General features: G+C 42.2%; 2 protein-coding genes across 8 annotated transcripts in view; one reads left to right on the top strand and one right to left on the bottom strand.

The window, feature by feature from the left end:
- Positions 1 to 67: 67 nt before the first annotated feature.
- On the top strand, positions 68 to 12,356 carry LOC116397953 (transcription factor 20). Of its 4 annotated transcripts, XM_031873883.1 has the most exons (6): positions 68 to 1,570; positions 2,603 to 5,310; positions 7,130 to 7,223; positions 8,696 to 8,748; positions 8,851 to 8,918; positions 11,638 to 12,356. In XM_031873883.1, exons 2-5 carry the CDS (start codon positions 2,608 to 2,610, stop codon positions 8,896 to 8,898), a joined length of 2,898 nt encoding a protein of 965 aa, XP_031729743.1. In that variant the 5' UTR covers positions 68 to 1,570; positions 2,603 to 2,607; the 3' UTR covers positions 8,899 to 8,918; positions 11,638 to 12,356. The 4 variants fall into 4 exon arrangements, with proteins under 4 accessions (XP_031729743.1, XP_031729740.1, XP_031729742.1 ...); XM_031873880.1 differs by lacking the exon at positions 68 to 1,570 and having other exon boundaries at positions 1,577 to 5,310; XM_031873882.1 differs by lacking the exon at positions 68 to 1,570 and having other exon boundaries at positions 1,577 to 5,310; positions 8,699 to 8,748.
- A 1,727-nt stretch (positions 12,357 to 14,083) lies between these two features.
- bsk146 (brain specific kinase 146) overlaps positions 14,084 to 27,482 on the bottom strand; it is a 14,619-nt gene continuing 1,220 nt past the window's right edge. Inside the window, exons 1-5 of one of the 4 annotated variants that reach the window (XM_031873886.1) lie at positions 22,137 to 24,992; positions 19,038 to 19,302; positions 18,721 to 18,923; positions 18,346 to 18,537; positions 14,084 to 18,265 (exon numbers count right to left, since the gene is read on the bottom strand). In XM_031873886.1, the coding sequence (XP_031729746.1) occupies positions 17,543 to 18,265; positions 18,346 to 18,537; positions 18,721 to 18,923; positions 19,038 to 19,266 (1,347 nt within the window). In that variant the 5' untranslated portion in view covers positions 19,267 to 19,302; positions 22,137 to 24,992 and the 3' untranslated portion in view covers positions 14,084 to 17,542. Of the gene's footprint in view, positions 18,266 to 18,345; positions 18,538 to 18,720; positions 18,924 to 19,037; positions 20,186 to 22,136; positions 24,993 to 27,482 lie in introns of those variants that run through there. The other 3 variants (XM_031873889.1, XM_031873884.1, XM_031873885.1) reach the window with 3 other exon arrangements.

Below are 27,482 nucleotides of genomic sequence, written 5' to 3' on the forward strand. Positions count from 1 at the left end.
ATTGTTTTGAAAAATATAATTCCTTCCTAAACAAATGCAAGTAAAAAAAAACATGACAATTCAGTTTTTAATTCTATTGCTTTACAGATATTATAAAAGTGGTGTGTAGGACAGCACTCATATTTAGTGAGTTATTAATGCACTACCACAGGTTTGAGGTGCAACAATGTAGCCACCAGGCAATATTTAATATAAATGTTGAAGAATGAACACACAAGATGAAAATGAAACCTTTGCTAGAGAGAATTGAAATGAAAGAAGTCACATACCCCACTACTTGCTTTTTCCAGAGCTTTCAACCATATGTGGTCTTCTGACAGATACTGAGCTTGCATGTCAACAGAACCATCTGAATGACCATTGAGATAGTCGGCTTGTAAAAAAACTTGCGATATCTTCCATTGCTCATAAAAGTGCTTTTAAAAGTTTGAAAAGTAACCCTGATAATTTCTAGTGTTCTGGCCACTCGAAGCAAAAGTTCACCCACTAACACACTGATGACAGGCTTCCATATAAGGTGCCAACCTGCTCATCAGGGGAGAAACTTAACGCACATTCTCACAGACCGATGGCACAGCCTTTAGGAGCAATGTGGGGTTGAGTGACTCTTGCTCAAGAGCAGTCCAACATTTGCCGGGGATTGAATCCCTGATCATCTCTTTCTCCTGCGCCACAGCCATTGGGTCGAGTTATTTTGCTTAAAGTTTGGATACTGACAGAAAGATATGAACTGGGAACTAGGATTTTGAAAGATGTTGGTATTTACCTAGCAGGGAATTGGTAACGAAAAAAGCGTCAAGTTGCATTATGGGAGGTAGGATCCACTATTTTTGGAGCTTGGCCCATAGGGACAAAACGTTAGGATATCTCAGGCTTGGCTGCTTTTATCATCCTTTTTTTCCTAACATGTATCTTGCAAGTACCCTAATTTAATTGAAATATTAAATTGCTGGAATACCCCTTTAAACTAATTTGGGACCTTTATGATTAAAAAAATCCAAAATTCCTCTAATGTTCATCTTTATTTTATATTTTATTATTCACCACTTACCAGTGTATGAAATAACGTTAGCTAAAATGTAAATTAAAGTAAATTTGTTTGGAACAGCAACAACCAACTAGTCAAAATGTAGGATTTTAGAGGTTAGTTAAATAAAATATATTAGAAAGTGACCCCAAAATATTTAGATAACAGTCTGGGTCAAGGGGAAAGGATTGAAGTGAACAATAGGCTGATCCCCTGCAACATTTAGAGGAATAATGCGTTCGCGATATATGGTTTAATTGTACTTGTTATGATTATTACTTCAATTTAAAAGAAAAACAGTGAAACGCATCAATAATCATTTTATTATGAAGGGGAATCCGGAAGTTTAAGATTATACACAATCAACTTGACACTGCTGCTATCAGAGAAGTGTGTTCCTGGAAAGTGTGGATCTTTGTTTAATTGGGAGCTGCCGGTGTCTTCAGAGTTAGAAGGATTAGTTAGAGTACATGTGTTGTTGAGAGAGATGCAGGGTCAGACCCATTCTTAGCTGGACGTTTTAAAACGATATCTCCCATCCGGGTAAGTTTTGCTAAGCAGCACAGCGCAGCGCATAACCTTCACTCTGTCTTTGTTTCACCAAGCCGGGCCTTGCCCCGATGCGCACCGTTCTCGGAAATACAGAGAACGTGTTGCCAAACTCCACGAAAAGTGTTCCACAATTAAATAATACCTTGCATTTCGTTCAATTCTGGGATATATTAGAAAGCAAAACATTATTCCTTGAACCGCTGAGATTCACTCTTCAATTCGGTGTGCATCTACGCCAAAGAACGCCCTTTAAAGCAACATTAATCATTTTAAAATTGGTTTGGCCGTCGTACTCGCAACAAAGTTAGGAAGAGTCGTAACGTTAGTGGGCGAACAATGTGCACCACTAAGCTATACAAGTTGGTATGTTATAGTAATAATGAGCTTCTTCGGTGAGTAGACCTAGCCGAAATGAAGAGTGACCGCTATCTATCGGTACAGGATTTAAAGGAAGTTCTGTGGCGCGTGACTTTCTGTCTTTAACGATGATCACTTTAAGTTGCCAGGTACTGTATGTAGTTCGACGTACAGCAACGTTACCGGACTGAAGACGGGCCTAGTTAGCTAGTGTTAGCTAGTGTTAGCTGTGGATAGGCTAAGCTAACTCTTAGCAACCCTGACCTGTCAACGTTGGTGGTAAGAAGTCATCCGGTCACCTGTTGTCTGGAAAGCATTAACGTCATTTATTTAACCCAGCAACCTGATATTATGAATATTAAAAAATATGAATGTAAACTGTAAATGAGCCAAATTGTCAATCAATGCTATGTTCTCTAACGAAATCCATGCACACGCCAGTTTCCTAGCTGATGTCAGCGTTAGAACTTTAGCTGTAAAGGAGAAAAACGGGTTGAATAACAAATTGACAACTCGAAGTGATGTAGCTTAGTGGTCAAAATAACTTCTCTATTGACCACCATAAAAAAAGAGTAATCTTAATTAAATGCAACATGTGCATCTTCCTAGACATAACTCATTCAAATTACTGGCACCACATTATTTTCTCCTCTCCATCCACTGCAGTTGTGATGGAGCAGCCACCTGGGAGCTTAGATGATCTACAGCCTCAAGACCTCTCCACATCCAGCATCCCCGCTGTGATTGACCTGACCAGGAAAGGCGAGGAATGTGTCCTCAACAGTCCGTCCCTCGCTGCTCTGCGTATGGTCAAGAACCCCAGCTGGTACCCAAACTCGGGGGTCAGCAACCCCGGATTACCCTTCTCGGACACCGGCTCCTCAGAGACCACTCTCCAAGCAGGGGAACCAATTCAACCAGACAATGCCTTCTCCCACACTACAGTGACCCTCTCCTACGTGAGCAGATCTCACGTCTTCTCCTCTAACAATTCCCTTTCTCGGCATTCGCCCCTGTATGGTGTGCCGCCTATTAGCAAGTTGTCCCTCCACTCTCCTTGTGACTTGGATAAAGGGCTTGAGGAGACTGGCTTTGCACTGAACCAGCACTACTTGGAGCAAGTTGATGGGACCATGGACCTTGCCAATCAGACACTCCTTTTTCAGTCATTGACTCAGGCTCAGGTGGCACCAGAGAACGATGGGGGAGTATGTCTAATGCAGGAGCATCAGGAGTTCAACAGTGGAGTCATTTCCAGCGGCAGAGACATGGACAATCATGGAAAAGGCAAAGAGGATTACGGCCTTCGTCTGGAAAAGAGTGGGGGTTTGGAAAATGGACAGGGTGATAGCTACTCCAGTTCAGGAGTATGTGCTGAATCCTCACCGGAGACGCTCACCTCTGTCGCAGGGGAGGATGAGGAGAGGGGCATCTCTGAGGCACTCTTTCTCATGTCTAAGAAACAGGACCCAGCAGTCGTTGCGGGTGTCGTGGGTGCTAGAGACCTGTGCTCACGAAGCAAGGAGTACATCAGTCCTCTGGAGGACCCCGTCTCCCCCTCCGTTACCTCACTGGACAATGTGGAGGATGTGTTCGTCCTGCCTCAGGCCTCTAGCTCACCCAGCGGTGATAACTCTTATCTAGAGACATTTGATAAGGTTGCGTGGGATGATTTGAGGACAGAGGGGGCCATTCAGCCGGGCTGTGGCATCAGTGATAGCAACACAAGGTCAGCTTCAAGCACTGAAAATAAGCAGCCTGTCGGTAGACGAAAAGCAGTGTTGGAGCCTTTGATTGACTTGACAGATGATGTTTGTGTGTCAGAAGTTTCCGAAAACAAACCCGAGACTGTCACTCCTCACATGAACGGGAATGCTAAGGCACTAAAGAGAACTTTAAAAGAAAGGAAACTGCCCATGCGGTCCGGCAGAGGTACACGGTTAGACGCTATAGTTATGAACATAAATTCCAGCCGGTATAAAGCGTCAGGATGCATACGTACCAATAACAAAGCAAAAACTTCCCAGTCGCCAGCTGGTGATTCTAAGTTATCCGGTCCGAAGAGGAATGACACCCAGTCAGCAGGAAAAAGGAGAAACCGAGTGAAAGCGCCTTTCTCAGTGAAAACGAGGAAACAAAAAGCAGTAACTTCAATGAAAAAGGGTAAAACTAATAACATGAGCACTGCCAGTTACAAAGACTCTACCTCTGATTCTGAAATCAATCATTCTAAAACATGTAATGGCAGCACATCTCCAAAAAGCCCTCTGTTTTCTGTGCACAAGAAGTCAAAGAGAGGGCTAGAAGATGTTTCCCATCCTGCACATGAACCACAACCCAGCCCTGTGAGGTCAAAGAGGATACCCTCATCACACTCAAGTCCTCAGTTTGATGTGCAGGAAAACTCAAAGGAGCCAGATGATCTATCCCACCCTGACCCCTCAGTGGAAATTCATACTGCTAGATGTTCCCCACCACCATCATCAAAATCTCCAAAGAAAAACCAAGGCAAAGGCAAGGCCACAGGTAGCAAACCATGTCCCACTGCCACGACCAAGGGGGCTGGTACCCGCAAGAGAAGGCAAAATAAACTCGCATGGAGCCAGTATTCCTCCATTTTCTCCCCGAAGGAGCCAGAGATCAAGTTGAAGTACGTCAACTACAAGGAGAAAAGGGACTATAGATTGGACAGTTTCTCTCCATTCATCCGTGTGGAGCGTCAGCAGTCAGCGTCATCACTCTGTACTATAATCAACTACCCCGAGGAGGTAAGGACACAACACAAGAGAGGCCAGCAGCAGGCTCACCCCTGTGGCTTCATTTCTGCGGTCGTACCCAGCACTTCCTGTGTGCAGCTGGGCCGGGCATCGATGCTCAGCCGGCAGCAGCGCGCTCTCGTCTGCTGCCTGTGTGGACAGGCGGCCAACGCCATGGACTTAGGGGACCTCCATGGCCCTTATTACCCAGAAGGATACCAGTCAAGCACCAAAAGACCAGCCAGCATGTCTGGCCTCAAAGAGGATGAAGACGACTACAGCGACACAGACTCTTCGTCCTGCAGTGTCATAGGCAGGGGGAGGAAGTGTGCCATTCCACCTGCATCACGGCCCCTCATGCCAGCAGCTCAGCTGAAGCAGAAGGGCCTGGAGAGCTACAGGTGGACAGCTAACAACACTGGCAGCCCTGCTGCTAAGCTGGCTCGGTCAGACGGCGACTCTGCTGATGTGGAGGACTGGTACAGTCCCCCTGTGCTGCCTCTGGAGCCCTGTGAATACTGGCTCCACGAAGACTGCGGCATCTGGTCTGCAGGCGTGTTCCTGGTGAAGGGCAAAGTCTACGGATTGGAGGAGGCTGTCAAGGTGGCCCAGGAGACGGTAAGCACTTTGTGTGTGTGTGTGTGTGTGTGTGTGTGTGTGTGTGTGAGAACAATGTACAAGTATATTCACACACAAGGTTAGTAGAAATATTAACATTAAAGCTGCAAGCAGCATTGATCGGGTTCTCTCAACTTCACGCACGTCGAGGGTACTGAAAGGACTCAGGGTGACGTGGCCATGCATTTCTGTGACCATCATACACTGCGTGCACGAGTTAGATGATATTTCCTGCGTCGACCAGCAGCGTAGCAAGATCATGTTGCCAGGTGTTAAGCCTCAAATGTTTTGAGTGTACCTCCGATACAATCATAAATGTAAGCCTGTTAAGATAATTAAGAAAATGAATGTGTGTGAATGTACTTCAGTGTTTGTAACATAACAGACTGTCAGTTTACTGGGATGGGGTTCAACTCCCTGCAGTGTCCTGCTGATTGTATTTGGACTTACATGAAAGTTAACAGAACAGTAGTGTCATTTGCTTTTACTTGAACACTTTAATTTAACACCGTTTTCATTTTAAGCTCTTCTGTAACTTTAGATTGTAGTGTAAAGCATTCATTGTAACATTTAACCTGATTCTCATGTAGAAGCTCTGGACAGATCATTTATACTAATGCACACTGACATGGTTTGAGAACCACTTTTGCTCTCCAAGCATCTTAGATTGCACATATTTAGATCAGAGAAGTCTTTTCTCATGGTGTGCCCACAAACCCTTTTAATAAGTTCAGTGTTTGGGCCGCTGTAATTATAGAATCCTGCTTACGTCCGTGCTTATCAGTAGGTGGCGCTATGACTATGAGTTAATATTTGCATGCAGAAGTCCTAAAATCATGACAGTAATCAAGCATGTCAAGTTTGGGACAGTTTTGACAAAGTACAGTTGAGTTACAACAGCTTGATGGATGATGGCGAACCATGTAAAATGGCCGCCACACCAAGTCCATGTTGTTCAATGAAACCTCAAGCGTTTAGTAACTTTTAATGGCTAAGGTCTTTCGATTGTTCTGACCAAATTCTAAGCTGATCGGATTAATTCCCTAGGAGGAGTTCGTAGTACAGCACCTGGAAATGGAAAAAAACCACGAGAAATTCATACACAATTCAAAATGGCTGACTTCCGGTTGGGTTTAGAGCATGGACCCCTAAGACTTTTTTTTTAAGTCTACATGTGATAAATCTGCTTACCAAATTTCATACATCTAGGTGAAACATACTGCGAGGGCTGTATCGTCGAAATATTGTAGCTATCGAGCCGACTTGCCACTCTGAAGCATTTAAATCACATCAGATAACTACATTCATTAGTAGTAAATGTGTGTGACAAGTTTGATTAATTTTAGCCCCTCAAAAACACCTTCGTTTTTTCATGGCGAAGAATGCGTTGCAACGTAATACTAATAATTCTTTGGATTTCAATAGGGATTTCACCCTATTCGTCGGTGCTCGGGCCCTAATAATAAACATTAGAATAACAATGCTCGGTGCTCGGGCCCTACAAATATGTCATATGATCTCACGGTAGAGGGGTGCCTAAAAAAATAGAGAGGGAAAAAACCCATTCATACACCATAGGCACAGCTACGGGAGCAATTTAGGGTTAAGTGTCTTGCCCAAGGGGACATGGACTAGATCGAACCGCCGATCCTCTGATTGAAGGACCACCCCCTCTACTGCTGAGTCAGTGTTTGTACAGTATGACACATTTTGCATCGCCGTGGCCTTTGCCAAAGCTTTAAAAGTGATATCGCATTGTCTGTCTAGTAGCAGACACATACATCATGTCTTCCTTCGCTCCTTTCTCTGCTGTGTTTAGAAGTGCTCAGTGTGCAGTGACCATGGTGCTACACTGGGCTGCTTCATCAAAGGCTGCGCCAACAAGTACCACTACAGGTGTGCTCTGGAGTCAGGTAAGTGCTGCTCTCGGCCCTCCATCCCCACACATCACACAGGATGTCACTTATCCGTGTGAATGTTTACAGGGGCAGCGTGCTATTTTGAACTGGTTTGTCTTTAATGTTAAAGGGTTAGTTCACCCAATTAATTTTGATGGGCATCTAGCCATGCAATTGTGTCTGGTTTTATTTGCCCAGGTTTAGATTCTGATATCTCAACATTGTATCTGTGAAAATGTTATACACCCACGACAGCGTCGGAAATACACGAGGGCAAAGGGCAATACTGCCCCTCAGAAATATTATTTTGCCCCTGATATCTCTCGGAGAGGGGCAAAAAAATGCCCCCGAACTTTCTAAACGAATTAAAAAATGGAGCGCTTCAGTGTCAGACCTGTGACTGCGAGACTGCGGTCAACTCAGCAGACACTTAAATTTTAGTGCACCTATATCCTGAAATTCACGGTAAACTCATTCAAACAGCGCAGATCGGGAGCGAGCGAAGGACTTTGAAAGTTAACGGAAAGATTAACGTGAGACAACATCCGGTTTCTTCAGACCAACATCCGGTTTTCAGAATAAGATGCCAACAAAGTATACATATTGCATAATGGAAATTAGATTAAATGAATTATATTCACATTAAGTATAAAACATGCTACCTGCATCTCGTGAGTTAAAGGTAAAATACACCTAAATTGTGCATAAAGTGTCTTTATTCTTTGATTTGAGGGTTGCTGGAAATGAATAATACCTGACTGACAGTCAATTAAGATATTTTACTAAGTAAAAAGTCTGAACTGAATTTGTACCTTCAAATGGCACATTTATTACATTTTTAAGGTGCTATAAAAATGTTTTTCTCAAAAATTCCACACAATGACTAATGCGTAAGTTCAGGACAAAAATGGGTAATATCACAATATTTGAGGTGCTACAAAAATATTTTTTCTCAATAATTCCATACAATGACTGATGTATATGTAATCAAGGCATCGTTGACTTAATAATAGTTAATAGTTGTTTAAAATATTATAAATTTAATAACAATAAATAACCACAAAGAAATAAGAATAAAATTGAATATGATTGTCTGATTTACGTTTGTTCTAAGAAAACACTTTGAATTTGTAGACTACTGCTAATAGTCTTATTATTGCCATTTGATGACAATCGCTCATATACTGTAAGCCTAAATAAGTATTTTGAACAAAGGTTAAATGTTATTTCACAAGTTTCAAAAAGTGCCCCCAATTTTTTGAAAATGCCCCTGGATTTCAGTCAGTGGGGGCAAAAGTTGCCCCCCAAAAAATATGTAAATTTCCTACCCTGACCCACGACCAGTGCTTTGTGTGAGTTCATGTGAATTGGTCTGTGAATGCTCTTATTGTGAAGTGTGGCTGGCTATCACTTCCACTAAGCTCGAACCTGCACATGTGGGATGATTCAGTGTGGCATCTTTAACTCCTGTTCTGTTCTTGTTCTAGCAGACTGTGTACTCATAGAAGAAAATTTTTCCATGAGGTGTAAAAAGCACAAGGTGAGCACAAATATTATAAAATGTAGGTAATGGGTGTGGTTCTGTTTGAAAGATATAATGAATTATTAGCTACATATAGAGTGATTCTTCATCCATCCCCAGAACAAGACATTCAAAGCCCCTCCAGGGAACCGATGGGAGGACAGGTGACAAAGTAGAAACCTCATGAGGTTAGTAACCACCTGCTGCGCTTTGGTGTGATCTGCGGCTCTGGAGGAAGTTATTTTGGGGTTTTGGGAGTCCAATGAAGATTCGTTATTGAAAGTGTAGGAGGTGTTTGGAGCTCTACTAGGGACTAAAAGTCTGGATTTCCCAGCCTCTACTGTATCAATGTTGTTTTATCTTGCAAGTTCTCCAATTTTATGGGCATGCAATACTAACTTGCTATAGGCCTTTTTCCACAGCATCCATTTTGACATGTCATAGCAGGGTCAACACAGGTGTAATTGATAAAAGTTTTTGTGGTCTCATTCTATTTAGTGTGTCACAGCATGCACAATAACAGGGCCAGAATTGATGGTATTAAAGGTGCTAAATTTGATATTCAGAGCATTAATTTAGCAGCAAACAACTATTATGTGTGTATGTAAAGCTATAGAGGAGTAATGTCTACCTGAGCAGAGAGTGAAGTCTCTCTCCATCTGTGTGTTGATATCAGAGCTTCTCCTTGATTTGTTGCCATAGCCGGGCCGGCCACGCATGCTTTCAGTGCATATTAGTGCATGTGAGCGTGCCCCACTGGTTAGCGAACAACCGCCACTCTGCACTGCTCTCATACAGCGCTTACAGCTGATAACTGTCATCGTTGAAGTGTAGCAACCCACCCCTCTGGTTCCCCCTCAGGTAAACACTGCTAGCGGTCGGGCGGCAACCTCCAGTTCTGCCGAGTGAAGCCAGTGATCTTAAAACTTTCATTCTGTCTCGAGGCCAGCAGGCTCCAAAAGAAAAAAACATTTATTACCTCAGTAAACATTGTAAACATGAGTTTATGATCTCTAGTTTCAAGTCTTCTTCAATACAGCATGATGTTCATTTAGTAATGATGGTCCATTTAGAGTCAAATAAACCATAAAGCAGGGTATGCTTTAAGGCGGGCTTCCTGTGATCGACAGGTCATATAAGTCACTCCTCCGCATTCCAAATATGGTAACCTCTGTTCATTGGTTGCGGAAAAAACATGGCAACGGCCGTGATCCAAGATGGCGACAGCAGTCCACTAACCAATGGGTTAGTGGACCCGTTGGTTAGTGGTACATCCCAAGTCTCTTAATTGCATCCCCGTTTCCCTCACTTGCGTCCTTTCCTTGTGTCTTAGTCCCTCCCACCAGGGATGCATGGAGATATCCAAGGACACCATGCAAGGAGAGAGGAAACGAGGAAATGTTTTTTAAGAGATATGAGATGTCCTTTCCTCAGTTGCGTCACGTGAAGAGACGTCTGTTTCTGATGACGGCGGCTCTGATCACAGTCTGCTGTCAGTCCGGCTTTAACAGCTGGAGAGACTTTTGATCTGTGTTTTTGGTCTGTGCACATGATCACTGTACTTAATGTCACTGTAAGATCACTGTAAGTAATAATACTAATAACGACACAGTAATCATCACTGTAGAGGTGTTTTCTCTCTGTAGTCTGTTACCACTTTAACAAACTCCTGTTTATAAGCGCAGGATCGATTTCTACCGACGGAATGTGTTTGTCATATTTATGAATTATTGGCGTCTGTACGTTTTGAAACTCAGATTGTGACGTGATTATTAAATAACCCAGAATATGATTATGGTTTCTCTTAAATTATATAACTCATCAAACCAGACACTCAGGAATGATCAGCCTCACATGACTGAATGAAATGATGATTAATTATGTAAAAAGTGTTTCGTCTCTCCAGCTCTCTCTGACTTTAATTGTATCCATAATAAAAGTTATTGAGGGAAATATCAGATCAAGAAAAAACAAATCTTTCTAATAAATGAAGGAAGTTGTTTGTGGTCCTTTTGTTGTTCAGACTACAATGAACATTTATTTAAACCAGATGTTGAATCAGAAAACTAATCAAATATAAAACTAGAGTTTAATCTGTGATCTGTCTTCACTGTTTACATGTTGAAAAAAATAGTATCAGTCCGATCAGCTGCAGCGTCCAGTCACATAACTGATGAACAATGGCGTGTCGGCTGTTAAAACACTTCCTGGAAGGCTGTTCTCGTGCGTCCTCGCTCATGGCTCCTCGGAGATCCCTCCTCGATCATCGCTCCTCCGAGCTAAATAAGAACTTTGCGATATGGCGTCAATATGGCGGAGCAGAACAACTTCCGGTTCAAGCGAGGAAATGACAATTAAGAGACTTGAGATGTACCCCATGACTATGTCCACTTCTTATAGACAGTCTGTGGTCATAACAGCTGTGTTGCTTCGGACCCAAGGAAGCACAGTGTTGAGTGTGAAGTTGTTCTCGAGAATCAAAGGCCAAGTATTAAGCCCGTTCTGAACAGGTAGGGTTTGAATGGGCACTTCACTAGATAATGTCAAGGTGATGTAGTCATGGCAACAGATTCTCACACCGATGCATCACATACGGCAGCTTGGTCCCTAACCCTCAAACTATGACACTCTACGTACCCGTAAAATGCATGCGTTTTACATGCATTTTCTTTTCAAAATAAACTTGTCTTCATAGGAAGTCAAAGGTCAATGTGACCTCGCAAAACACGTTTTTATCCATTTCACTGATGGGATAAAATGATGTGATAACATTTTAGACAGACATAGATGGAGGCAGTAATATTAGTCAGTATTCCAGTGAAGGCAGCGATTATTCTCCAGAACAAACAGAAATCTGTTCAGTTGAGTTAATCACTTTGAAATATGTTTTTGTTTTTATTCATCCAGACATTCACATTCAACATCCGGCAGGGGCTCTCCTTCCCCGTTTGCTGGTATCCATGGCAACTGTGGACCAGGGTTCCTCTGACTGACAGCTAGCACTCGTAAACCTTAACTTCACCCTCTGCTCTTCACCTGCACTGTTAGCCCTGTGGCTGGAGGCGCCCAGTCACCAAACCTCACTCAGTCCAGTCTGACGCAACTCAAGACGCCAATAACCTCCGCAGACTGGGACCTGAAGTCATGTGCTGAATTCCTCATTTGTGTTTTCACTCTGTAGTTATTTATATGGAATTTTTGTTCCTGGATTAAATATGAATAACAATCAAAGATATTTAATTAAAAAAAAAAAAAGATTTTGTAAGTATTTGATTATATTTGGTTTATTTATTCCTGGAGTTGTCTTATTAGTTGTTATTGGTTATAAGTTATTGGTAAAGCAGTTGAAAGTTAAAATATCAAGCCAGTCAAGATGTTGCTGGTTGGTGGAGCTATGACACTCACTGAACAAGGCACCTGATTGGACGCTGTCAACACAACAGGGTTTCACAGTAAAATGTTGCCTGAAATACAGCCGGACACTCATTGACATTCAATGTTTGGCCCAGTTGATGTTATCGAGGGGACTGAACCTTGGGTCTCCCCATGTGAGTTTTGTTGCAGAAAGCACTTTAGAGTGACACAAACATGTTGTGTGTTGTGTCTCTCCCCCCCCCCCCCCACCCCCCCCCTCCTCTTTGAGGTTCACAGGTTATCCAACCATCAGGATGAGAGCTTGTGAATTTAAGTGTGCTGTGTGTTTGTCTGCACGACCCATAAATCAGTTGGTACCTTCATGGAATTTCAAGAGGATTTATAGAGAGGGGATCATAAATTAAAGCAGGCTTAGTTTTTTCCCTAGAAGTAAAGGGATTCCTTTCAATTCAATGCTTTTCACTTGGATTTCTCACAACTGCAAAAAAATCTTACTGTTCAGTTTCATTTTGAGTTTTGCAACACATTACTTTCAAATTAAATGAAAGGACCACTCCGCTTGTCACTGAAGTTTAAGAAGGATATGTGTTTTCAGATTTCTGTGCTGACATTGAGAATCTTTGGTTTACTTCTATCTTAATTTCAGTAGGAATGGCCATGCTGGTATAAAGACCCCTGATTGTCTACTGGGATTTCTTCTCTTGACTTGGGCCTAAATGGTAAAGTTACACCAGAACCTTTCTGAAAAAGCCTTTTCTGTTAAATACAGTTAGTTTTCACTAGCCTGTGGTGTAACGACAAATCAGTGGATGTGCATCACCTTTCTTTGGACATCTTGATGACTGAAGCATCTTGAATGCACTTTTCTGCTGTAGGCTATGTTGTTGTTATACTCGGGGCAATGAACTTTCGACCACACGGGTACACACTTGTGTTAACCATGTACTGATATTTGTATTAGTACTTGTGTTCATCAGGTGCTGGTGTCAGCCTGCCTTTGTTTTAGAGAGAAGTCTCTGTGTACTTTCTCCACTGGGGGCAGAGTTGTGATGGTTGAGGCCAGTGAGGCCCATCCAGCACATGGTAACAAATCCTCACACACACACACAATGTCCTTATCATGGAACAGCACATCTATTTCATTTGTGCCATCCATTTGTTTTGTGTATTTTATATTTTGGTGCAGTGAAATTTTCACTGCAATTGTTTTAAATTACAGGCAGTTCACATTGTACCAAAAACTGATTTTGGAGTGTTTTATTATAAAAATGTTTGGATAAAAAAAAAAAGGTGTGGTAATCTCAGGGCTGGATCTCAGATATTCTAATTTGAATAGTGTTTTGTGAGCTCGTTGTGTTAACCCCCACATTGACTGGAGCAATGCTACATGTATCAGGATGCACAGCTCATCACATTCCAACCCCTCGGTGTGTCTGTCAGTGCTGTGGTGACTTTAGGTTTAACATGGGACTAGAACTGCCAACTCATGTCACTTTTTCATGGTCTTTATTTTATGGCATCTTTTTGTACCGTCTTGCTCACCTCTTGAAGCATCAGAGGTCATGTCATTGTCAAAAATAAATATTTTGTTCAAAGTTGTGGTTTTCTGTAATAGATTTGTGTTTTGGTGCAACCAAGACGAGGTTTATTATCCATGTTTCTTTTCACAGACTTTGTCTGAGAAACATCTTGAGAATGAATCAGATAGCTGCTGCTGCTGCTATCACTGGCTTCTTCAATTAGATGCCAAGTAATAATCCAAGCTCACAAGGGCGAGGTAGTGAGCTGAAGTTAGCTCTGTCTGTGCAGTGACTCAGGCCTGTGACGTCGTTGTGGTTCTGTCTAACGAGAGCTAGCAGGCGTCGGTCGAACAGGCTGGGGCCGTGTGATTGGCGGGGCTTGGTGACGCCAATTAAAAATGCTGTTATGAAAAAAAATACATCAAAAGAACATTTCTACAAACTTCTAGTATAAAGTATTCATATGTGTAACATGACTCAAAGTCTTATTTATTTAATCATCTTTTAAACATTTAATAAATTAATATTGAATCTGGCTTTCTTTACTTTTTGTCTTACAAAATTGAAAGACGAGAAATAAAGATACAATATTAAATATCCAGTTTCTGTATGGATCTGATGTGAACATGCCACCACAAATTCAATATATTGTAATACTGTATCTCCTGGGATACTACAAACTTAAACACTGTACTGTACATATGAACTATTAACTCCATCTACAGTATGTCCTAATGCGTCACAGAAGACTGGAGAAACAACATTATCAAAGATCACTGCAACAAGAATTCTCATTTTAATGACTAAATCTCAGTTTACAGGAAGACTGTTGTATTGCAAAGACAAAACCGGATACGAGTTCTAGTGCTGTGGTCATCTAATCACTAAAACGCCACCAAAAACAGGATGCTTTGAAATGAGTCACTGTACAGAAAGACACTGGAACTCCGTTACAACACATTACGTTATGGATGAGGTGAGGAGGTAGCAGCGACCGATGGAAGAAAACAGCTGTTTTAACAGCAGACACTGTATGTATGTTTCCAAGACAAATTTCCTTCGGGACAATGAAGTCTATCTTATCTTAAAAGGGAAAGGGACTCCATATTAACATGAAAAAGTTGGTTGGCTAATTTAGCAATTTGCAGGAAAGGTCCCACAAAAGAACAAAAACCAAAGGATGATCAGAATGGTGATGGCCAATGGGAAGATCAGGCTTTAGTCTCTATTCTGCCCAGTAGGGCTGCAGCTTTTTAACTCTTACCATTTGAGCACCATAAAATAAATACTATTCAATAAGGATGAATAAGAATGAATTAACTGAATTCAAAATGATCTGTGTAAAAGCGTAAAAAGGCAGAAATACACTCACTGATCTATTTGCCTGCCCTGTTTCCTTATCAGTAAACTACACAGTTGTTATCTACACTCATGAAAAATGGAGGAAACCAGGAGCTGTGCTCAACAGATCACAGAACCATGACAGCAAACCAATGAGAGAAGTCATTTGTGGAAAGATTTTGGATATGACACCATAGATGGAAAAATCTTAGATAGAGGTAAAGTTGTTTACTGCAGAAACAGTGAACAGAATGTGTGCATGTTTTGTGATTATACTACGTGGATTGTGTTCCATATCATTTAAACAAATTACATGTTGATTCTCTTTTTTTTTTTTTTTCAAAAGGTGGCAGCCCTAGAGGCCATCACTGTCCTCTCCTTGTCTGAGTAACAGCCAGATTTACAGAATGTTTCACCTTTAAGGAGACTAAATAGTTAAGATAGACATTTGATTCACTGAGGATACATCTGGGAAGGGCTAAGGAGAAGTAAGAGGGCGGTTTTAGGGGGAAACCAAGAGTGCCATGATGAGGTAATGTACAGCCCTGTGGCCTCTCTTCATACAGTCATGTGATGTGCTGGAGATTTCACAGTAAATACTGCAGAGCCACTGCTGCTTGGGGAGCAACCGGCTCCAGTGTCTGTATCAGGACCGTCCTTTGTTCTGAGTCAGAAGGCTTCCAATGAGGTCAGAGATTGTCACAAGATGTAGTCATTTGCATACTCGCTCGATGATCGGGAGCAGCTTTGATGAACATGATCCAGAGGGATTCTGTACGTGTTGAACGGAGTTTAGCTAATCCTCAGTCAGGCAGCTGAAGCTGCTGACTCTCACAAGATGAAGGAACATGTTATTTGAAGTTATTTCTCTACAGCTTGTGACAGGAGAAACACTGAGCAGGTTTTCACAACAGAGCTTTAGCACATACAAGTTCATGCGGGTTCATGTCTGGAAAGCAACATACAAAATGCCCATTCCTATACATTTTTTTCTTCAAACTGATTCGATAATATCAAGTCAAAGAAAGGAATGGATTGTTTTTTTTCTGTTCATTTGAACTTGATAGATAAAATTTAGAAGCAAAAATGACATGAACTAATTCCCTACCTGTGGTTTAAATTCAAGCCTCTCACTCTGTGTCTTCATGCTTTGCTTCTTTTCTGTTCCTGGAGGTGGTGAAATGAGTACACAGCATTATTAGCAATACAAATACAACACACTATTCGAAACTAACTAACTAATGTTTTAGCCCTAGGATGTCTCAAAAGATCATATTATGGCAATATTCACTCAGGGACAACGTCATGTTGCTACGGCAAAAAGTCCACATCAATACACTTGACTTTTCTTTTTATCCTTTTTCCTCAGTATTGTTTTGTAAAGCATGTTCAAATTATTTGTAAAGACAATTTTAGCGACTCATGCAATTTATAAAAGGTGACTCTTTCAAATCTTCTGTGATTTTTCTTCTTCTTCAGATTGGACTAAAAGGCTGAGTGATTTTTTTCTCTTTTGTTTTCAGACAATACATTTTGCTAAAAGTTTTGAAGAAAACATAAGCAATACAAACTGAATTTTTTAAGAAAACTTTTCAAAGAAATCAAGCTGTACAAACTGAATTTGGAGAGTAGAAAATCGTCTTCCATCTATGAAGTGTTCATGTTTGACATGAAGAACAGAGACATCATAAGCCTTGTCTCAGCTCATGGACACACTGGTATACTGACTATACACAGTGGTCTAATATTCCTTCTGAAAACCTTTGGTCAAACCTCATACATGATATACAACTGTTCATACAGCCATGGATTTGGCACAGCTATGCCAGAACACCAAAACACAATGTGCAGTCCAAGGATAACAAAGAAAGCTGCTGTACGAGAAACAACAGAAAGAATAGTGTGTAGTCTATTTTTGATTCAAATAAATAATAAAACTCTCAAAGGAAAATAAATCCACCTCTTTTGGACTCAAACACACAGAACACTAATACAAACAAACACACTCACACTTTCACATTTTTGTTAAACATGAAACATTTAAAACCACCGTTTGCTCGTTTGTGTCTTACAAGTTGTCTTCTTGAGCTCTGTTTTAGTCTTTTTCAAAAATACAAATCCTTTGTCTTCACTCAGAAATGACACCTGGTCACAGAGAAGAAATCACACAACACTCTGCCACTTGTGTGCCTCTATTTGCTTTTTTGCTGGAAGTATTGCTTTAAGAAATACAATTTGTTCTTTCGGATAGTTTTAGTGACAGAATCTCTAATGGAAGCAATTTTTTACTTTTCCTCTGGGTTTCATGAAGCTGCATTTGCACATCCCTCAAATCAAAGTGTAAATGGGGCTCCTCACTTTGACCAAAAATCCTACTTCATGAGGAATGTATTGTACAAATATTTTCTGTTATGTGTACCGTGTTTGCTCTTTCTCCCCAAAGACGTTTGGAGCAGGATACGCGTTAGTACTCATTGTCTGTTTTTGTTTATTTTTCCATGCATACACATCTACGTGGTTAGATGAGAGGTATAAAGTGTGTACCAGTCCGTGACGACGTTAACGATCTGACCAACTCAGACGCAGATTTCAATGGGCGTGGCCACCAGCATGCTGCCACCTGGTGAACTGTTCTCTCGCGGCATTCGATCGTAACTGTTGGTGGACGACACGGAGCTGTTGGTGGAGACGGACACAAAATGGTGGCCGCTGCCTGGTTCCATCATCCCGCCCTTAGCCCCACCCCCACCCCTGCTTCCCCTCTCCACGGCCACAGGAGACATAGGAGAGAGAGGAGATAAAGTCTGTTGCTTCATCCTCTCCACAAGAAGCTCCTCGTCTTCCTCCCCGGATGAAGATGACGAGATAGTTCCGTCCACCTCTCCCCGCACCCCTCCTCCTCCACTGCCAACCCTCTCTCCACCACCTCCGCTGTTGCCGTTGTTGTTGTTGTTCTCTGCGTCCAGCATCCAGGAGTGGCTGAAGTAACCGAAGACCTCTTTTACGGAGCAGCGGCGGTCCTGTTCCACAGAGAGCAGCCGGCGGAACATGCGGAGGGCCTGCTCAGTGAAGCGCCTCCACTGGGACGGCACCGTGTTCGTCCTCCTCCTCTGCCAGCGAATGAACTCCTGGTAGAAGGAGTCGGAGGGCAGCGCCTTCTCCCAGGGGAAGTTGCCGGTCAGCATGCAGAAGAGCAGCACACCGAAAGCCCAGACGTCAGTGCTGTAGTCCACGCAGAATCCCTCGTGGCGGGACACGTCGCAGAGCTCTGGGGCCGTGTAGGGGATGGTGCCACTCACCTGCAGGGGAAACTCTTTAGGTCAACATTGCGATCCAAACCACACAGAGTTTAGACGTCATAGACAGAAACGTTACTCACTCTTTTCACAGGTGAGCCAGCTCGGCGGGTCATGCCGAAATCTGACAGCTTGACCTTGCGGCACTCTCGGTCAAAAATAAGGATGTTTTCAGGCTTGATGTCCCTGTGGACCAGCTTCTTACAGTGCAGGTAGTCCAGAGCAATGGCTACTTGGTGCACACAGCGCTTTGCCACCGCCTCAGGAAGACCGACCTGAAGGGACGGATAGAGTGAGATCCGAGTTAACACACAGACGGCATATTTACCAATACAACATGCATCACTGTGCTGAATGTAAATTAACACTCAAATTGCTGAAATAGTATTTTAAGTCCTGGACCCAAAAGCAATGATGCAAAGAAGTAACGACCAGAATAAAGTAGGATGGAGCAGCACCTGTGGAGGAATTATATCGAAGAGGTCCCCTGCCAGAGCATACTCCTGTGCAAACACATAGTAGTCGTCTGTCTCGAAGGCGATGCCGAACATGTTGATGATGAAAGGACAGGGCGACAGGTAGAGTGAGATGCTGTACTCTCGCAGGAACGACTTGAGCTTGGTTGTCTTCTTCTTCAGGAACTTCAGTGCCATTTTTGTACCTTATGGGCAAAAAGGAAGAAAAATAACCTCATAGACATTTGTGTTTTTTATTTTTTACTATTTAGAGCGGCAGGATATTGCTTGTGTGTATGTGTGTGTACGTGTCTCCTCACCTCGGATCTTGTGGATGACCAAGTCCACCTTGCCATAGGTGCCCTTGCCCAGCTCCCTGATCACCTCGTAGTACTTGTTGACCTCCAGCCTCTCCAGGTTCTGCGCTGCGATTAGTTGCAGCTCGTCCAGGATGTCCATGTTGGCTCGAGACACCAGTGGAGAGGAACTCATGTTAGGGACTGTTTTAGGGGAGGGACCGGAAGAAAAAGCTTGGGAACGGACGCTCATGTGGGACAAGAACAGCAGCAGCTAACAGCAGTGTCACTGTACACAAATGAGAAAGGAAACACATTTTTAAATTGGTTTATAAAAGGTTATTTTTATTCTTATCCTTATTTCTATTCTTATTATTTTTATAATTAGTAATAGTATTATTGTTGCATTAGAATTGCAGTGGATTAGAATAATTTTCCAATAAATGACAGATTAATATATATCTTCATGTAATTTATATGCAATAAACCTACAATGACATAAAACATAAGAACCATATTATAATAACACAATATAATTATAAATAATCATAATTATTAGCAATTGCTGTATTCCTCACAAAGGTTAAAAAATCTAAAAGATATATAAAATGCTACTAAATTAATAAATACAATTAAATGTATAGGTTTGATGTACATGTATTATATTTAAAACAGCTTTCATGTTCATTATGTGGAAAACCATTTTACAAGTGAAACTTTCTTGTGGTTTTCCAACATTTAACATGTAAAATTACTATATTATATCCGATAAATCCGATAAATTCACATTGAGGTTGTGGTTTTCCAAACATTTTGCGTGTGAAATAAAAAAATACATAAATCATTAATATATATTTTTGAAATGAAAACAGGTGATGAGATTACAGGTGTGTTTGTCACATTCACTGTCACTGTGTCCAGGTGTGTGGAGGGCAGTTTGTGAGGGATGGACACATGGAAACACACAACTTACACACTAGCTGTTTTGGGATGTAAACAAGTGTGTTTGAGATGCTGCTGTTGGTCAACGATGGACAACAAGCCTTCCATGTTGCAGCTCACAGTCACAGAGCTCACAGAGCTCACAGTCACAGAGCTCACAGTCACAGGGCTCACAGTCACAGAGATTACAGAGCTCACAGTCAGCTCACTCAGCTCACAGAGCTCACAGTCACAGAGCTCACAGTCACAGGGCTCACAGAGCTGACAGTCACAGAGCTCAGTCACAGGGCTCACAGAGCTCACAGTCACAGAGCTCACAGTCACAGTGCTTACAGAGCTCACAGTCGGCTCACATAGCTCACAGTCACAGAGCTCACAGAGCTTACAGAGCTCACAGTCAGCTCACATAGCTCACAGTCACAGAGCTCACAGTCACAGAGCTTCAGAGCTCAGTCACAGAGCTCACAGTCACAGAGCTTACAGAGCTTACAGAGCTCACAGAGCTCACAGTCACACAGCTCACAGTCACAGAGCTCACAGTCACACAGCTCACAGTCACACAGCTCAGTCACACAGCTCACAGAGCTCACAGTCACAGAGCTCAGTCGCTGGAAAATACTAATTATCTGCAGTAGAAGTAATTCTAAATGCTACTCGCCAAGTGCAATGCCAGAGCTAAGCTGTGAGCTGAGTCTCTCTCACACACACACACACACACACACACACACACACACACACACACACACACACACACACACACACACACACACACAGTCCTTTCTAGCGAATCCAGTCCTTGCTGCAGTGATTATTCTTAGTGATTGCTTTCTCTTTTTCTTCCTGCCATCACTGTATAGCAGCCTCTCTCCATCCCTGACTCTTGTGAATCTGCCCTCCCAACATTCTCAGGAAAACCAGCTGTACTTGGACTGCTGTCATATTTAAAGCATCTTCTTTATCATCAACATTACCAATCTATACACAAATTACGTTTATCTGATATTCTTCCCAAATCCTTCAACAAGTGCCATCTCTTTTCACTGTCTAGTTTTGAGATGCAGAAAATAATTCTTATATGTGCTGAGCAGCTGTCATAACCTGCTTCATCACGTTAAGTCAACATGTGACTATATACACGCACACGCACGCGCAAAATAGCTTGGCCTCCCCTCCACAGGCCTCTGTGTCCGTCTGTGTGAGTGTGATATTTGTTGTGTGAAGCGCCAGGAAGAGTAGTTGACATCAGCAGGTGAGGAGGGATGAGTCAGTTCGGGTGATAAATGGCAGCGCAGAGAGGATGTACTGTACCTCTCTCTCTCTCGGACACACGCGCTAAACACACATACATGCACAGGAGGGGGGCGGGGGCTGTAAACAGAGAAGGCCATTTGTTTCTGTCCAGGATCAGGAGTGCTTACGGTGACACTGCAGGATAAATGCAGCATGTGTGACTGTGTGTGTGTGTGTGTGTGTTGGTCCTGCAGAGGAAAACCGTTAAATGACCATCCTGAGCATCTTCTTGGACTTCATGAACATGTTTGTTGTGAACTATCTAGTAGCTTTCATGTTAGTCCTGTCACAAGAATTGTATTGCCGAGTTTCATTTTTCTGATGCCCTGCGCAGACGACAAATATCCTGTGATCTCTCTCTTAGTCAGCATGTTTAGGTGCACACACATCACATTACTGTATCCTGTGGACTGTTAAAAGCCATGAGCCAGATTTATGCTTCGGGTTACACTGTAGCAACCGCTACGAGTTTCTAGTGCTGCCGGGGATTATTAACAATACAGCAAGTGGAGGAAAAAAACAACATCTCTCTGCTTGCTGTGACTGTTGCTCCCTATCATAGAGGGAATGACACGTGATTACTTTGGCTATTAATGATTAGCCAAAGTCAGTAGCTATACATTGGACAAGGCAAACCACATGCACATCACAAAGTGATGTAAAACAAATAAACAAAACAAAACAAACTCAAATAGGAATGAATTCCTAAACCAGAGATGCACACTCAAACAGAGATCAAATTCTAGGACAAAGGTTCTTTTGACACAATCGTTTTACCACCGTTCCCGACTGTCTGTTATGGCCTGTGGACTGATCTATGCGAAGGACTCAGGGTGTGTGTGTGTGTGTAGAACAGACACTCCCAGCATACATCACACACTCTCTCCTTACCTGTCTTTCTGCTCTCAGCTCTGTTATCCAGTCAGAACATCTATGTGTCAGCCTGTTTACCACAAAGAAAGCTGCTTCTGTGTTTATATAGCGGCAGCATTGGACTCATAGCTGAATGAGTCATCAGGTCAGGACAAATGTCTCCATGTGGAGAGGAAGTCTGCCATCCCACTCTCTGTGTGTGTGTGTGCTGCGTCACATAGGCTCAGTGTTAACAATAGCAGTAACTCAATGCACAACTAGCTGTATTTCACATCCGCAGAGTCAGTCTGTGTTCAAGAAAAGGAAGGGTATGAAGTTAACCTATATGATTTTATTCATAACATGACATATTTCTGTCATGATTGTAGGTGCCGTTTTATTTTACAAACCTCACGTTGTATAACATTACCTTATAGCGTGGCTCCAAAACCAACAATTAATGGCTCATTTTAGGTCAAAACTCAAAGTCACAGTGGACACATGCACAGTCAGACAGACCGACACACAGAGACAGACACGCAGACACACAGAAGATGATAGAGACACTGCATCAACTGTATCTGAAAATTGTGTGTGTCAAGGAAAACCCTTGTTAATATGTCTGTTAGGCTGGCACGCAGCGGCCGGACTTCGGAAGCAGGAGGACAGACACAGAGAGTACGTGTAAACCAACCAGGTGTTTATTTCACCGACAACACAAGCAAATGCATGGCATAACTCTTTCAGGGACCACGGGCAGCATGTGGTCCTGGCAGCAGCAGCACTAGATGTAATTGTGGCAGCCTTATATAGTCTGCCACTAACGAGGACCTCCACATCACTGTAAGATAGGTGACTCTGCCCCTTACTCTACAACACAATCCCCTAATCTACAACAAGTACATTGAAATGGATGCCTAACATTCTAAGGTCAATTATCTATATGATCTCTATTGTAGTAAGACATCACCATAGAGATCATATCCGGTCCGAATAGAGGATAGAGGATTCAATTTTCCCCTCTAGTAATTACCACATGGTACCTTCCCGGAACTATAAAATGGTGCTCTTGTAGCCTGGGGACTCTTTTAGGACGAACACCCTGGAGAGGAGACACAGCAGAGGTAAGTGCTTTGAACATGCAGGTTATTTGACAGCACTATTAATATATTCAATCATTTTAGTTAAAGATAACTAAACCACATATGTTTGTCTACAGGCCCGACCTTCAATAATTACTCCTGAGACCATATCAGAACTGTACAATAAACATTCAACTCTGTGTGCGAGTCTCTTATTGTCTCGAACAGTCCACAAATGCCTGCAATGGAGAGGGTCCTTGTCACGATGTCATTAAACTAATGTTATCATACAGAGGTGGATGAAGTACTCAGTAAAAGTAGCAATACTACAGTGTAATGATACTCTGAATCTGTAACTTCAGTTATTTGAAAAATGTAGTGAAGTAAAAAAGTACACTATTTCCCAGTGAGTTATTTATGTTACTGCTTTAAAGCAGGATGTTTTTCTGACATTGGGCTGTATTCAGAAGCGCCTCCAACAAACAGTTTGTCAGTAATACGCAGTATGAAACTGTTAAATTGTTTTGCAGTGTAGCCTTTGCAAGAGCTCTTAAAGCACTGGACAAAAAACTAACACATACCAATATTATGGAAAACTGCAACTTATTGAGCTTTGTTTATGACCAATGTCTGTTTAAAATACTGCATGGTTTCCCTCACCACTGCCTGCTCTGTAGAACGGGATACACTGGAAGGCGCTTGTGGAGTTTGTTGAGATTTTCAAAAACGCAGATCCCAGTACATTATATGAGATCTGCGAGGATCGAGCTAGCGGCCCTGGTACGCGCTAACTGTTGGTGGAGACACTGACAACATTGGAGCCAATTTTTGATTCGCCATCAATTTTCATGAAACTGCCAACAATTTGAAATCTACGTAGTTGATTTCTCACTTCAAAAATTCTCAGAAGTGAATTTAGTGATGCAATAGCATACGGAAATTATAAAACACTTTTTGGCCACTGTAGTTGTGACCATAGTCTGTGCCGTTCCAGCGCTTTGCATTGTGGGATACATTAGGCAAGGTAGTGGTCTGATACATACTGGAGATTTTTTTCCAAATGAGTGACATCTGTTTTTGGTATACTGTAGATTTTGCTTTTGTTTTGCTATATTTGGGCTAAATCCGTACGTACGCCGTTTTGAATGCAGCCTTGGTGTTCCAAAATAATAGGCTTTCAGAACAATGTCCCCCTCTCAACATCCAGTAATGTACGACTAACACTTTCTTACCTCAACAACCAAATAAAGGAGAATACATGGCGTTAGTTCACCCACCAGCTGGGATTCGATGAAGATGGTAAAGTAGCTGATATGCACTTGCCAACGTTATGCTGGGGCTAGCCACAACTGCTAACATTTGCATTGCCATCAAATTTGGGGTCCGAATAGTGTTTTTGTTGTGTGGAGTGGACACAGAGAAAATGGAACACGGTAACAGCAACTTGCTCGGAACCTTTGTGCAGAGTAGATTTTCTGTATTTCTGCACTGCGATTTCACATCAAACTAGTGAGAAACTGCTTTTATTCTGTTTCTATTGTAAATTTTATATTTTCGGGCTTTGGACACAAGCATTTTGAAGACGTTAACGTGTGCTATGGTCAGTTGTGATTGGCATTTTTCACTATTATGGACATTCTATAGACTAAGCAAATATAACTGATCAATCCAAAAATCAATCAATAGATTAATTGATGACAAAAATAACTTGGTTACAAACCTTGACAAAAATGGTAATAGTAAATGGACTGTACTTTCTCTTCTCTAGTCTTCTGACCACTCAAAGCGCTTTTTTTTTTTTTTTGCATGTCATTATTCACTCATTCACATCCATTCATACACTGATGACAGGGGCTACCACGCCAGGTGCCACCTGCCCATCAGAACTCGAACTAATACCCATTCATAGTCCTGCGGGAGCAAGTTGGGGTTAAGTGTCTTGCCCAAGGACACATGGACTAGTGGATCCGGGGATCGAACCTCTGAAGAATGACCCTGCTCTCCACTGAACCACAGTCTAAAATACATGTTGCAATGATTTGCCGATTTATAATACTCCTTCTTTCCTTCTCCGGACTGCACCTGTACACTCCCACATGCCTTCAAATGCAACGTACTGGAAACACAAAATACACGATGTTCCTTTCAACACCCCCAGCTGAGTAGCACAGTACCAGCAGGTGTGTCTGTGTGTGCGTGGTGGCTTAGCCAACAGCTGACATAGCAACTCAAATCCCCGGTGTAGCAGATGACCATTTAGAGCTTAGTTTAAAGGTCAGAAAAACAATTATTCAGACTTCCTCCCTCTGTAACTGACCCCTGAACTCTGACCTTATTGTAATTACGAATCTTTTACAGCCTAAAATCACATTCAAACCCTGCTCATGAACAAGTTGTCAATCCCACATTCTGGCTTTAAGGGGGCCCTTTACAGGTGAATAATGTATTTTATGACCCCAGAAAATAACCCCTTAAAGTCACGATGTCATCAGGGTTATCTCATCTTGGACTTGGAAACAAGAGGTTTGTAACATAAAACCTGCATTACAAATTGGAGGATTGAGTCTGAAAGACATGAGTGTTTACCAGCCAGGGAGGGTCTATTGAAAGATCATATTATATAAGTCAAGAGTTTTTCTTAATCTTATTTGAATATTGCTCAAAACATCTGTATCGGCCGGCATTCACCCTGTTGACTGCCATCAGCCTCTTGGCAAATAACGAAAATAACGAAAAATGATGCAGTAAAACAAAGACTTACAAGATTTCTCAAGAACCATCACTGCGGTCTGGATGGGAATGAACCTCATGTGTAATGTGTCAGTCCAACGAGGGGATGTATGTTACAGTATGTTACAGTATGTCGGGAACATCGTCCTGCCACTAGTCCACTATTTAAGTGATGGCGGATGGTGTTGTTCTCTCGGACAAATAAATAGAATATTAATAAAATAAGATAAAATGGGTCGGCAAAAATAGGGCGGCTGTTAATGTGGCAGCCCACCCAAGTAATGTCTATGTCTCTAATCACTTTTACATTTAATTTGTGTTCAGGAGAATCATGTGATTGAGTGACTGTGTACCTCATTGTCTGTCCACAGTAAATCTCACATTCTGCTACAGCAAACTGCATAACATTTTGGGTACCCAGTTATGGCCGCATGCTGAAGGCTGCAGTGACTCACTCTTTCTCAAATCACCTTTTATTGGCTGTTTTATACTTCCATTGACTGCCTGCTGACTCCTCACTCACTGCTCTTAATCGACCCCTGGAAGGTAGGTGATAACACAGCTCAGTGCATCTCCAACCCCCGTCTGCTACTCTGCACCACAGACTGTATATAAGAAGTGGACGTAGTCATCTGGACGTGGTTTGTGGACTGCTGTTTTGTAGCCTCGAGTTCGGTGATTTTGCCTTCCCCATCTTGGATTACATCTGTCGCCATGTTGTTGTTTTTTGCAACCGATGAACAGAAGTTACCATATTTGGAATGTGGAGAAGTGACGTAGAGACGCTGTATATGGCTCTGGTAGCGGCAGCAACCTGTCAATCACAGTAAGCCCGCCCAAATATAACCTCTTCTAGGGTATTCACGCCGCATCCTTTGGACCGGAATTACAAGCAACTAAGTCTGAAAACACTCGCATCACTTTTACATTTCGATGGTGCACAGATTAATTAAACAAGATCCACAGTGTTCATTTGTAATATTTAGGTGTTAGTAGCTGAAGTTTTTAACTTTCATCACAGCCAGGCTGCTAAGCTAAGCTAATTGCCTTCTGGTGCTTCATGTTTAGCCTACAGATATGAGAGTGGTGTTGATCTTCTCATATAGCTCTCAGCCAGAAAGCGAACAAAGGTCACAAAATGTAGAGCTGCTCAATAATCCAATAGAAGGCATGTCTACACATTTTTGCCACCGAGCAAGCTCTAATAAAAAAGTACATAAGGAATGAATTGTTGCAGGTTTTCTTTTACATGTATGAAGAGTTTGGAGTCATGTAGTCTACCACATACAAGTGGAACAGTGCATCACTGCACCCACATTCAAATTCATTTGCTCATCAGCGCATATCCCAATTTCCTACAAGCTGAAGTTCCCACCGCTGCCAGTGAGATGCCCGCTGGCTATGTGACCTACATTGTGATCTCTGACTCATCATGCTGGAGTGTATCTTGCGTGTGTGCGTCTGCTTTTACGTGACATCAAGGAGTTTAAACCCACTTTTGATCAGCTGTGTCTCGGACTTCACAGACACACACACACACACACACACACACACACACACACACACACACACA

The sequence above is a fragment of the Anarrhichthys ocellatus genome, unplaced genomic scaffold (genome assembly GCF_004355925.1).
Source record: "Anarrhichthys ocellatus isolate YVR2014 unplaced genomic scaffold, GSC_Weel_1.0 scaffold76, whole genome shotgun sequence".
Taxonomy (NCBI): Eukaryota; Metazoa; Chordata; class Actinopteri; order Perciformes; family Anarhichadidae; genus Anarrhichthys; species Anarrhichthys ocellatus.

Bases quoted from the DNA above. Each gene is read 5' to 3' on its own strand.
- LOC116397953 (XM_031873880.1), top strand. From the start codon at position 2,530: ATGTGCATCTTCCTAGACATAACTCATTCAAATTACTGGCACCACATT. The intron at 7,224-8,695 runs GTAAGTGCTGCT...TTCTTGTTCTAG, and splicing joins CAGGTGTGCTCTGGAGTCAG to CAGACTGTGTACTCATAGAA. The intron at 8,749-8,850 runs GTGAGCACAAAT...ATCCATCCCCAG, and splicing joins TGAGGTGTAAAAAGCACAAG to AACAAGACATTCAAAGCCCC.